The sequence below is a fragment of the Elephantulus edwardii genome, unplaced genomic scaffold (genome assembly GCF_000299155.1).
Source record: "Elephantulus edwardii isolate Elephantulus edwardi_28Jun2011 unplaced genomic scaffold, EleEdw1.0 scaffold00164, whole genome shotgun sequence".
Taxonomy (NCBI): domain Eukaryota; kingdom Metazoa; phylum Chordata; class Mammalia; order Macroscelidea; family Macroscelididae; genus Elephantulus; species Elephantulus edwardii.
This window is the reverse complement of record NW_006399914.1, coordinates 6,198,406-6,211,507: the sequence shown is the minus strand read 5'-3', so window position 1 is coordinate 6,211,507 and position 13,102 is coordinate 6,198,406. Positions and strand designations below refer to the sequence as shown.

General features: G+C 35.0%; 1 protein-coding gene and 1 pseudogene across 1 annotated transcript in view; both read left to right on the top strand.

Annotated features, from left to right (window-relative positions):
• Positions 1-13,102, top strand: part of TRPM7 (transient receptor potential cation channel, subfamily M, member 7) — a 160,006-nt gene that overhangs the window by 136,675 nt on the left and 10,229 nt on the right. The window contains 10 exon segments of the mRNA XM_006895330.1: positions 453-460; positions 517-625; positions 2,840-2,895; positions 4,951-4,985; positions 7,250-7,275; positions 9,657-9,707; positions 9,798-9,863; positions 10,300-10,583; positions 10,715-10,797; positions 10,946-11,151. Of these exon segments, the coding sequence (XP_006895392.1) occupies positions 453-460; positions 517-625; positions 2,840-2,895; positions 4,951-4,985; positions 7,250-7,275; positions 9,657-9,707; positions 9,798-9,863; positions 10,300-10,583; positions 10,715-10,797; positions 10,946-11,151 (924 nt within the window).
• Positions 3,131-4,281, top strand: LOC102843990 (annotated as a pseudogene).

Below are 13,102 nucleotides of genomic sequence, written 5' to 3'. Positions count from 1 at the left end.
AATGAGATTGGCACAGGATAGAGCACGGTTTAGGGCTGTTGTACATAGGGTCGCTATGAGTCGCAAACGACTCGACGGCACATAACAACAAACAACAACAACATGCCCCATCTGTAAAATGTTTTGATGTAAGTTTTTGAGATTGACATTGAAGAAAATAACTGTTGGACCAGTATTTTATGTTCAGGTTGAAAAGCACATGTTGATCTAACTCTAGATGAAGGACAATTCCCTGGAGAGGGACATGATGCTTGGAAGAGTTGAGGGTCAGCAAAGTAGAGGAAGACTCTCAACCAAATGAATTGACACAGTGACTGCCGCAGTGTTCTCTAGTGTGTGAAGATGGCACAGAATACGACTGGGTTCAGATCCACTCTTCATAGGGTCACCATGAGTCGTACTTGGCTTGATGGCACCTAACAGCAACAACTACTAGATGAAGGGACTCATAGTAAGCAAAGTGTTTTGAAACTCCTTTCAGTTGTCTTAAAAATCATGTATGTGTACAATTTGCAGAGCGATACTCCTGAAAACACTTTGAAACGTGTGCGTTCTCATGCAGGATTCATTGAGTGTCACAAAACTTCTGTTACTCTTCATTCTGATAAAGGTGAGTATTTTGACTGTATGGCTTTTTTTTTTCTTTTTCTTGTTGTGTACCATCAAATCGGATCTTACTGGCACAGGAAATTGCCCATCATTATCTAGCAGAACATCTGGTGGATTCGAACCACGCATCTTTGGGATTGCTGTGCAGCTGCTTGCCGCTAGGCAACCAGAGCTCCGTTTATTCTGACTATAAGGATAATGTGAGGTGTGCTCGTTTAACCTTTGACCCAGGAGTTGTAAGATGAGTGTTCTGGTCCATTATTGCTGTTGAAGCCTAGAATAAGTTACTTATTCTTAAAATTCTGGTATTTTTAAAAAGTGTTTTGTGCATGAAAATCAAATATAAAATCTACTGTTTTTTTTAAAAAAATCTATTGAGTTTAACTTTTGCAAGTAAGCTTGTTGTGTTTTCATTTATGTAATCATTTGTTCAACATATATTTAAAGCCATGACTTTTTTAAAAATAGCTAATATATTTGTTCCAAATAAATATGCACACACACATTTTTTTAAAAGTCTCCTTATATAAGCTTCATATGTAATTACTATTTATCTTTCCAGAGTTTCATAATCCATATACAAGAACATGTAATCTTTTTCTTATCTTACATGAACTGTAATAGGCATGCCATTTATGTTTTCATCTTTTTCACTTCGTGTATTTTGGAATTGTTTTCTTATTAAGCTTTTTTTATAAGTGCAAATTATTAAATTTTTAAATTTTTAAATTCCATAATAATGAAGAACTTAAAAAAAAAACAGCATTACCATGTTTGCCTATTCTTTCCTCTTCATAAAATGAATTCAGTAGTAGCTGTCATTACTACCTTGGTTTATTCCAGGAATTCAAGTTGATTTCACATTTAGAAAACAATTACTGTAGTTGATCATAGTAGCAAGTTAAAGGAGAAAAATCATAAATGTGTCTCACTAGCTGCAGGAAAATAATTTTAATAAAATTCAACATCTACTCATGATTAAAATTCTCTTCAAAGTAAAAATACACTGCAGTGCCCTTAATCTAATTTTTATAGCTACTGAATATTTTCAGAAACATCTTATTTTGTGGTTAAGTATTGAAAGCCCAAATGGAAAATAAAATTTCTGACTTTGCTATTTCTACTTAGCATTTTGCCCAGGAAAATAAAGCTAGAAAAATAAGTAATAAAAGGTTTTGTTAGGAAGAAATAAAACTATCATTTTCAGATAATAGGAATGTTCTTTTTCTTTTTTTTATTTTCATGTAAATTTAGAGAGACTTTGGATTTCCATTCATTGGTTGTTTCCTCCCTGCCCACCCCACCCCCCATTTCGCTTTCTTCTTTTAAAAGTTAAAAAAAAATTATTTCATTGTTACACTATCCCCTCCCCTCCCCACTCCACTATGTAGCTTTCATTCTGGACTCTTGTCATGACAATAATACCTAATCATATATTCCTCCTATACAGTTCTCTTCCTCATCTAGTTCAATGCAGTATACACTATTTATCCCCGCTTAGTTCCCCCCCCAACCCTGATGTCAGTCCCACTTTAAAACAGTGGCACTATGTAGTATTTGTCCTTTTGTGACTGAGATATTTCACTCTATCTAATGTCCTCCAGGGTTTCCCATTTTGTATATTTCATGAGTTCCTTTGTGTGAATATAACAGAGCTTTTCTATCCGTTGGTTTGTTGATGGGAGAAATGTTATTTCTCGTATAGCATTGTTGCTGCTTCATATTTCAGTTTTAGGCATTATCTGATAAAAAATACTTAAGAATCAACTATTTTTCCTCACTCTACATTCATAGAAAACATAGACACTCTTTTATACATTTCCCTAACAATATAGAAGGATACACAAGAGATGACCTTGAAGTGCAACAATGAATGAATGAATACCCAAGATCTCTGTAAATGTTCATTAAAATTAATAAAATTTAATAATTTTTTTTTTAAAAAAAAAAGAGATGACCTTGATTGGCCCCATTAAAGATTAATTGGATACACAGTTTGTCTTCTCATTTCCTATTCTTTTGATCCTTACTACTTTTCATGAAAGTAAGTTTAATACTTTTGAGATTCTGCAAGGAGGCCCTATGGACATTACCTGACACTGTTTTCTATTTTATTGGGATAATATAAATTATCTAACCAAGATTGTACTGTTCTAAAAGCATTTTGGGTTTTAAAACACATTTTAAAAATTTGACTTTGTTTTTTTCCCCTCAGTGGATAGCAGCAGAGGAAGGCCATCTACTGAAGAAACTCATGAAGTTGATTCTAAAGCAGCCTTACTACCGGTTTGTATATTTCCATTAAACAAATCAGTATTTTAAAATAAATTAGAAGGAATTCCTGCTTGTCATTCATGGTTAAGTGCTTGACTATTAGTCAAAAAGTTGGCAGATTATAATCACCCACAAGTGCCTATGAAGACAGACACAGTCATGTGCTTTTGAAAGACTGCAGCCTTGACATTCTGTCGAGCAGTTTTATTCAACACATGTAGACTTTCCAGGAATCTAAATCAGCTCAATGACAACTAAAAACATAGTGAGATTCATAAAGTAATTTTGTTTAGAGAAGAACAAAATTTAGTGATATTTTGAAGTTATGTCAACCCTTCGAAAATTTTACATTACTAAAACTATTTTTAAAAAAAAAAAATAGTAGTATTATAGGTCAAACATTGTAAAATACATTCAGCATGATTAAAAAATGAAAGAAAAAGTGGTACCAACATAGCAATCATAAACTATACTATTTTGAAAACTAGTAAATTGGTGGTGAGGAAAGGAAATGGCCAAATCCAGGAACAAAACTCTGAGTTAAAGAATAGATTGAAAACTTAGCTGCTGTCAAGTCTGATCCCACTCAGCTGACCCTCCAGCTGGCTGTGTAAGTCACATGGAAGAAGACTGCCCATCTGTCACCCAGGAAGCAGCTAGGGGATCCTGTCTGCCTTTGGGTTGGCACCTCAACTCCTTACTCATTAGGCCCCCAGAGCCCCCTAAAGAATATATTAAGCACAGCTAAGGAGGGTATTAATAATCTGGGTGAAAACACAACAAAGGACTGTTAAGTAGGGGGAGGACCATCTAAGTAGCCTTTATAGAGTAGATAGAATTTGAAGAGATTATGAATGTCTTAGAATTTTCCAAATTCATGGTACATGTGAAGATTCAAATTCATGAGTCCCATGAAAGGAAGTAAAAGTAAATGCACACAGTAGTAGCGAGGAGGTCGCATGATGCCTGGTTACTGTAAAAGATGTGAACCAGCAGGAGTTCATCAGAGCTCTGGCAGCCTTCCTCAAAAAGTCCAGGAAGCTCAGAGTCCCCGAATGGGTCACACTTGTCAAGCTGGCCAAGCATAAAGAGCTTGCTTCCTACGATGAGAACTGATTCTACACGTGAGCTGCTTCCACAGTGTGGCACCTGTACCTCTGAGGTGGTGCTGGGGTTGGCGCCATGACCAAACTCTACAGGGGGCAGCAGAGACACAGCTTAATGTCCAGCCACTTAAGCTGAGGTTCCAAAAGCGTGGCCTGCCGTGTCCTCCAAGTCCTGGAAGGGCTCAAAATGGTGAAAAAAGACCAAGATGGGGGCCGCAAACTGACACCTCAGGGACAGAGAGATCTGGACAGAATCGCCGGGCAGGTGGCAGCTGCCAACAAGAAACATTAGAATAACTGATGATGGGTTAATAAATTGCCTCATTTATAGCTTTAAAAAAAAAAAGATAAAAAGTAAATGCACACCTCAACGTGTCATTAATATCAGGTCAGAAGAGCTCATAACTTTTGGGTTTGAACTGCCAGAGAGACATATCCTTTGAGTTAGCAGTGTAGTTCCCCCAGCCTGGACCACCAGTGCACACCTAGAATATGTTTATAAAAGAGTGTATGTGCACAACACACAAAAAAAATTCTGCAGTGTATCACCTAAATAGTATTTAATCTTTGAGTTCAAGATTTATGTAATTTTTGTTTCCATCTTAATGTGTATATGTGCTTTTATTTTAGCACAAGGAATACCTTATTTTTAAAAGAATAAAAATTGCTTATATTAAGGTAGAATTCTCATTAGAAATAATTAAAAATTTCAAAATGCTACCAAAAACTATAATTGATTATGTTTCCAAAAATAACAGTAATGTATATTCTTTATTTCACTTTGTGGATTAGCCGTATAATAGTTCATTCGTTTATTACTCAGTTGTGTGAAACAAGATGTCATATTTGCTCATCAGTCCTTCATTCTTTAAATTTACTAGAAGAAATAAAATAAGGTTAAATAGTTATTATTTCCTCTAGAAATGATTTCTTTTTTGTATGTGTTTGTTTTTTACTAAAGGATTGGCTACAAGATAAACCATCAAACAGACAAATGTAAGTAAGCTTTCTTCATTCTTGGCCTGAAAATCATTGTTAGTGAATATTATTTTCTACTCTTTGCATTATCATTGCTCCTTTGTCTTTAGGTAATAATTATTTGTTACAGTTTTTCTTATCTTTACATATATAAGTTAATGTGTAAGTTTAAGATTTTTATTTTATATAGTTATAAGCATAATTAAATATAAGCTATAATTAGAAATTCACTGTCCTCCTCCATGTAATCATAAAGTTAGGATTCCATGATTCATTCCTGTATTCAACTTGATCTTGAATAAATTTGTTCTAAGATATAGTCTGATAGTTTCACACTTGATAACTTCTCTACTCATTCTGATTGAGGCTTTCCATCTCCCTATGGAACATTCTTTGATGATTAGAGCAGTAATGTTTCATACTAATGTTTTATACTACCCACTAGAAAAACGTGTCATTTTGGAAAGTCAATAGAATGTTAATGTGATAACTCAGAATCAGAAGTGTAAAGATAAGGCAGTCTATTAGATAACCATCCAGGGAAAAGAAAAGAGTTTTTTCAGTAACATATTAGACAAGGTAACTTTTGTTTCTAGTCTGGAAATTAGTGTTATAGGATTCTTAAGGGCATTACTTTAAAAATCTTGTTTTACTATTTACCTAATGCTAGAAACATGATGAGATTACTCTGATGAGGATCATTTAAAAAGGGAAGCCAGTGTGAGGAGCATTATTCTATATTCTGTGGTGGAGTTTATGGGTTTTTTTCCTTCCCTTTTGTACATCAGAAAAGGATGTGAATATACTGAGGAGGAAAGAAGACAAGTGCATGAGTTAAGCAGTTGTTGAAATTTTTTTATCCTGAATGGTATTTGGAAAATTTAACTAATGTCACACCTCCTTAAGATCTTATATAACCAAAGCCCTAGGGTATAAGAAAGAATTAAATACTTGAAGTTGATGTTACTGTGGTCTTTTAGAATCCTGACCTGTAGCAGTGCTTTGAAATAAGGAGCTGTGGGGCAGGAGAAGGAAGAAGTAGTTTATTAAAAAACAGACTAAGAGATTATACTGTTATATTGTTGTTAGATGAGATGGTTCCAGTTTATAATATAACGGAAAGAAACTTTGCCTGATCCTGCATCCTTCTCACGGACACTGCTTTGTTGAAGCATTGTTGTTACCATTGTGTCAGTCTTCCTCACTGAGAACTTTCCTTTTTTTGCTATCTGCTTTGCCAAGCTTGGTGTCCTCCTCACGGCATGTCCTAAGCATGTGAGATAGTCTCACCATCTTCATTTCTAAGAAGCATTCTGAGTACTTCTTCCATGACAGAGTTGTTCTTCTGGTGGTCCATGATACGTTTGTCACCAATACCACAATTCAAGTGTATCAGTTTTTCTTATTCCCAGAGCTAATGCTCATATCAAAATATTTGATTGAAAAAAAATGTTTCTACTATTAAGGTGAAAGTTATTGGGAGGAAAAAAATCAGATTCAGATAGAATAAAAGAGCAGTAAAGAGACTTCATCGGGCTTCTCCTCTGGAGATTAGCTGACTCCTGAGCAAGGCTGCTTAGCTGAACAATAGAAGACTAAGCTTCTAGCCCTCTTTTTTCTTGCACATTTTTTCATTTATGCAACATTGAAGTCAAAATTTCTGTTGGAAAATAGCATCCTTTTTTTGTTTTTTAAGATGGTTTTAGAAAATGCCATTTATTTGCTATTCTCCAAAGAGATGTTATTTTGACATTGAATTAATAAAATTCATTGTCAGTTTTATTTTATATTACTGGAAAGGATTTCTTTTTTTTTTTTTAAAGGATTTCTACGAATAAAGAAGTCTGTCAGTAATGAGCTGTCAATTAGGCACTGATCCAGTAATATTACTTATATAGGCTTATCTTAGAGATACAAGATTTGCTAACAAAGAACATCTGTATGAATCTTCTATGTGTGGATCTGAAACTTGATTAAAATCGTTTGGAAATGGCAGATACTCAAATGAAGAATATAATCCCAAAATTTCTTTAATAATGTGTTGAGTATGATAATTTCAGAAGATAATATTAAATGATAGCATAAATGAAAAAAGGATGAAGTTCCTCAACAATATGGATTTATGCAGTGGATGTAACAGTGACTCAGCCATAACAATTGTGAGGCTGACACAGGACCAAGCAGTACTGTGTTTTGTTGTTCATAAGGCCTCTGATTTAGAACCAACAACCTAAACTAAAATTATGCTGCAACTTATACTTTGTATTTGTGTGTTTCTCTAGGCCATCTGAAGAAGGAAACTTAAATGGTGAGTCTGTGTAGTACATTTCATGTGGAAAGTTGAAAATCATATATAATCTTTATTAGCAAATGCCACATTATTTTTGGTCAAGATATTAGAATTAATCTTTATAAAATACCATTGTAGTTGAATGCTATCGATGTTTTCACAAGCACATGAGCTTACTGTGAGAGATAATATCTTTATGTCACTGTTTTCTTCATTCCTGATCCCTAGCTGCTCTTTGTCTTGTAATCCCTCTTTTAATGAATAGAGTTCTTGAGCTAGATGAAACCAGAGTGTGTTGTCCTTGATCATCTTGCTCTTTTACTTACAAAAATTTGTTGCTTTTTACCTCTTAAATGTCTCTAGAGTCCACCGTCCACTCTGTCGACTCCTGCTTTCTGTTCACACCATCATTTTCAACTTTTTCCTTGATATTTTTCTTAATCCACATGTAGAACACAGTTCATAAGCTTACGTTTTAGAGAATTCACCAAAGTGTAATTTTATTATCCAGAGTATAAAACACAATATTCTCAATATACTAGTTCCTTTCTGCCTCATTTGTGTTATCACCTCTGCTCCTAATCAGCAACATAGTCTGGAGTTTGCCTGTTTTGTTACTCTATATAAATGGAATCATACAATATATATTCTTTTATGTCTATCTTGTTCCTTTTAGCTTGTGTTTATGAAGTGTATCTGTATTACAGTGTGAATTGGTAGTTTATGTATGGTGGGAGTTTGCATTCTCACTGCTATACACTATTTCCTTAGATAAATATATTAATCCACTCTACTGTTCGGTAACCATTTCAGTAACTTGCAGGATCTGGCTGTATATTCCTGTATATATTGTTTGGTAAACATACATATTTTTTGTTGGATATATCCCTTGAAGTGGATTGCTGAATCGAGAGGGATGCATATGTTAACCTTTAGTAATTATTGCCAAATAGATTTTCACAGTAGAGATTTGAACTCACATCCTCTAGTTCCACTTGTAATCTTTTATTCTTCCACCAAAATTATTCTTCTAATAGATAGGATCATGTCGTTTACTCCTCTCTTACATTTTTCTCATTATCATTGGATAAAATCCAGTACCTGTCCTCAAGGACGTCATATTACCAGCTAACCATAACTGTCCAGTGGACTGCAGCTCTCAACAGCCCAGTGTGTCCGTGTAACATTGTGCTCTGTAGGACTTTCCGTTACTGAGCTTCCAGAAATAGTTTGTCAGACCTATTTCAAAACCAAGGCCTCAGTCTACATGGCTTGTACCTCCAGCTTTTTGGGTAGAAGCAATCAAGTATGTTCTCCAATTGGTATTTTCTGCTTCTGCAGCCTCACCTCTTCCTGGTATGCCTGTACTCTTAATCATTAGTTCGTTCGCAGCCTTTTTTCTAAGTCATTTTTAAAGTCATTTCTAAGTCATTTTTAAAAATTCCTTTGTTTAAAAAAAAGAAAAAAAATCCTTTGTTTGAGAATATAAAACTACAGTATTACAACACTTTAGAGTGACATTTCCCAAAGCTCCACTGGTGATTCTGGCATACAAGTAATGTTGAAAACTACTACCCTATTTATAATAAGTTACTTAATGTTTCCCAAGTCCAGTATATACTTAAACTTCATCAAGCTTCAACCTCTTCTAAATCATCTATAGTCTTACTGTACTGTACATTTACATATAATTATTAGTGTTAAAATTGTTGACTAACTTTCCCTTCTCTAATAAGTTAGGGTTAGTTTTGGTGGTGGTGGGTTTTTGTTTTCTTTCTCATTCCAGAACCTTGCTATTCAGCAGACATGTTCTTCATTATTCTCCTCTTAAGAGTTAAAAGTAGTCTTCCAGCATAATTTAGGCGTGGACAAGTCATCCTCTATATTCCCGCATACTTTTCACTTTTTTGAAAGTTGTCTTCATGAACCCTAGACTTAAAACTATCAGAAAAAAACTCTATAGCTGTATATTTGCTAAAATGATTAGAAGAGCCACTAAAAAAATCAATAACTAGATGTTTTGGTTTGGGTTTTGTTTTTTGGTTTTTTTGTTTGTTTTGTTTTGGTTTTTTTTTTCGCATGGGGCCATATAAACAGAATGCAATTTATGACGGGAGTTGAGAGAATGTGGGACATCATGTGCTGCTTCCCTTCCAGATATTTGAATGCGCATGGCCACTAATGAGACATGGTGAAAAAGGGGAATAAGCTACTAAATGGATGTTCCCCCCTTTTATTCCTGGGCTATATTTATTTTATTTTGTTTTGTTTTTTGCGAAGTGGTGTAATTTAGAAAATTATTTTAAAACTTCATATTTTAAGTTTCTGTCAATGTCTGAACAAAAATTCATGTTCCTTTGTACCTTTTAAAAAGGCTCGTTTGTTTATTTGGTACTTAGGTCTTGCTTCTCCATTTAAGCCAGTTATGGATACAAATTACTATTATTCAGGTAAGTAGTATTCTAATATATAAAAACAAAATTTAGTAACATTTTGAACTTTTCCCTCACTGCATTCTTTCCCTCTCACTTTTAATGCAGCTGTGGAAAGAAACAACCTGATGAGATTGTCACTGAGCATTCCGTTCACACCAGTGCCTCCAAGAGGTAAAGTTTTAAGAAGGGAAAAATACTTTTTTTGCTTTTACCTCCAGTCTGAGTGGGAACATAAACAAGAAGGATCACATTAATAAGTGTCAAGTTTTATATAAATTTTCCACTGGTCTTAAGGACTGCTAAAGGAGTCATTACCCTACTGTTGCAAAGGCAGTGCCTTGCCAGTGGTTCATATCTAATAGCCGTCCTATGGGGGGAAATGGGCCTTCTCTTGGGCAGTTTACAGCCTCAAACCCCCTAAAGGATCTGCTATGAGTCAATTCCAACTCCTGGTGATGAGTTTTGAGACTTGAAGTAACTTTCTAGATCAAGTATGCATCGATAAGAGGAAGAACCATTCTTAGCTGAAGATACTTGTCAAGTTTTATTCTACTTTGTCATTTTTAAAGTCATAATTTGAGAATAAAATGTGTCCATTATGTTGCAGGTGAGCTTGTCACTGTGTATCGCTTGGAAGAGAGTTCTCCCAACATACTAAATAACAGCATGTCGTCTTGGTCACAGCTCGGCCTCTGTGCCAAAATAGAGTTTTTAAGTAAAGAGGAGATGGGAGGAGGTTTACGAAGAGCTGTCAAAGTACAGTGTACCTGGTCAGAACATGATATCCTCAAATCAGGGCACCTTTATATCATCAAATCTTTTCTTCCTGAAGTGGTTAACACATGGGCAAGTATTTATAAAGAAGATACCGTTCTGCATCTCTGCCTCAGAGTAAGTACCAGTACATAACAGTGGACCATAATAGGAGCTTACTTTGGTTTTAAAAGTATGATAGAACAAATAAAATCTTAGTTTAAATATTGACCAGAGTTATTCTTCCTCTACCCCATCTCATTATGTAGGAAATTCAGCAACAGAGAGCAGCGCAGAAGCTCACTTTTGCCTTCAACCAAATGAAACCCAAATCCATACCATATTCCCCGAGGTAGATCTTTTTATATTTTTTTAGAATATTTTACTATTAATGTGGCTAGCCATATCTTTCTGTCCTTATAATTAATGCTAAATATTTAAATTATTAACCTAATTGGGATTTTATACTGATAGTAATGTCTGTAACTATTTTTCATAAGGTTCCTTGAAGTCTTCCTGCTGTATTGCCATTCAGCAGGACAGTGGTTTGCTGTGGAAGAATGTATGACTGGAGAATTTAGAAAATACAATAATAATAATGGTGATGAGATTATTCCAACTAATACACTGGAAGAGATCATGTTAGCCTTTAGCCACTGGACTTACGAATATACAAGAGGAGAGTTGCTGGTCCTTGATTTGCAAGGTAAACTTACTAAAATACTGCTAAAGGAAAGTGTGCACTAGTTTCTCCCCTATATATCTGCTGTAGTATGAATAATATATTAGAGTTTCTATAAACTTACAGATAGGCATAACTCTTTATGGGTAGAAACTCTTTAAGAAAGCAAGTCATTTCCAGCCATACTGTAGTGCCGTGAAGGCCTAAGTAGGGAAATCTGATAGTTTTAATTATTGTTCCTGCAGTACAGATGTTTTGAAAAGCAAATGTAGGTAACATTCCCCTATTCTACTCTTACATAAATGCACTTTGGAGTCTTAAAAGTAGAGAGAACATTTCTTTAACTCAAAAGAAACCTGACAGTTTGACCCTTATTCATGGTGCTTGTGTTAACTATTACTGCAAATTAAACTCCTGTTTAAAAACAACTACTATTTGTTCATGGATGTGGACAGTGTCATCACCTGGGAGTGAGGACTCCAGAGGCTGGAAACAAACAGAGATAACTTGTTAGAGTTGCAATGTGAGGTCTTAGTTCATTTTCAGTTTGGTCTTAAGTTTTCCTCTAGGTCACCTCTCCATTTGGCTAGCTAGCGTTGTGGTGTTAGGTGGTTTGACTTCTGTTTATGACAGCTAACTGCTCCACAGAGAAAGCACACTCATGGGTAGACCCAGATCTGGCTTGAATCATTTCCCACTAGCCAAGGCAGTTAACAAGGACATATTCAATGCAAGAGGATTCAACTTGATAGATGAAGCGGTTTCTGTGCAGAAAGAAGAAAATCAGTTATAGCCATTTGTAAACAAGCTGTCATGCTTAAGGACTGTGGTAGCAAACGTGGTTAAGTGCTCTATTACCAACCAAAACAATGATAGTTCAAACCCACCAGCAGCTTCATGGGAGCAAAGATCTGGCAATCTGCTCCTGTAAAAATTGCATTAATCTTTACAGAGCTTTTCTTCTTGCCATACAGGGTCACTGTGTGTGAGAATTGACTTAAATCGCATTAGAACATTTGTTAGAATGATTATGACTATGACTGACTCCTTTCATTGTTGTGTGCCATCAAGTCAAAACCAACCGATAGCTGGTGCTCCAGTGGGTTTTCAGAGGCAGTGAATCACACAGGAAGAGTTTGCTTGTCGTTTTCCCGGGCAGCAGCTGGTGGATTTGAACCATATGCTTTTGGAATTGCATTGCAACTTCTTACCACTAGGCCACTTAGACCCTTTCATTATAAACATCATTTCATTTCTTTTAAGCATGTTGGAAGTGAAGCCAAACATATTTTTGTCTGATCATTTCGGATTTAATTTTCAAAATGGTGATTATTTTTAGTTAGCAAATTGATGGTGATGTTTTAAACTTTCTGTTAAATCCTTCTTTACTGTCATCCTGTGAAAAAATATATATACAATGGAGGCTTTTCTTTCCTTTCTATTTTTTTGTCATTTTGTTTCATTATAGTCACTTTCCTCCAAGTGGGAGCATATTTATAGGAGGATGTGTATGCACACACGAGAGAGAGAGATTGAGAGTGTGTGTGTGTACACATACACATAGATATTTCACCTTTTTAGTTTTTAAAAAAATATCGTGAATGCCTAAATCTGAGTGATTTTTTTTTCAAGCAAAAAGATTTATTAAGACAGTAAGACAAAGGCATAGCTAGTGAAAGGTAGACCATGCAAAAGAATTAAAGTGAAAAGGAACGAAGAGGAAAGGACCCCTGGAAAGACCAGAGTGAAGCCAAACCTCACAACATGCTGTCAGCAGGGAAGGAGGAGAAAGACATGAGGGATTCTTTCCAATAGCTTCATGATAGTTCATATGGAGAGGAATAGCATGGTTTATACTTCTCATTTAAGACATTTCCCTACTAATAGGAAAAAAGCATACCTTAAAAATATTATTGTAATGATTGATGATACTATAGAATCACATAGAATATTTTATTATATAAATACTATATAT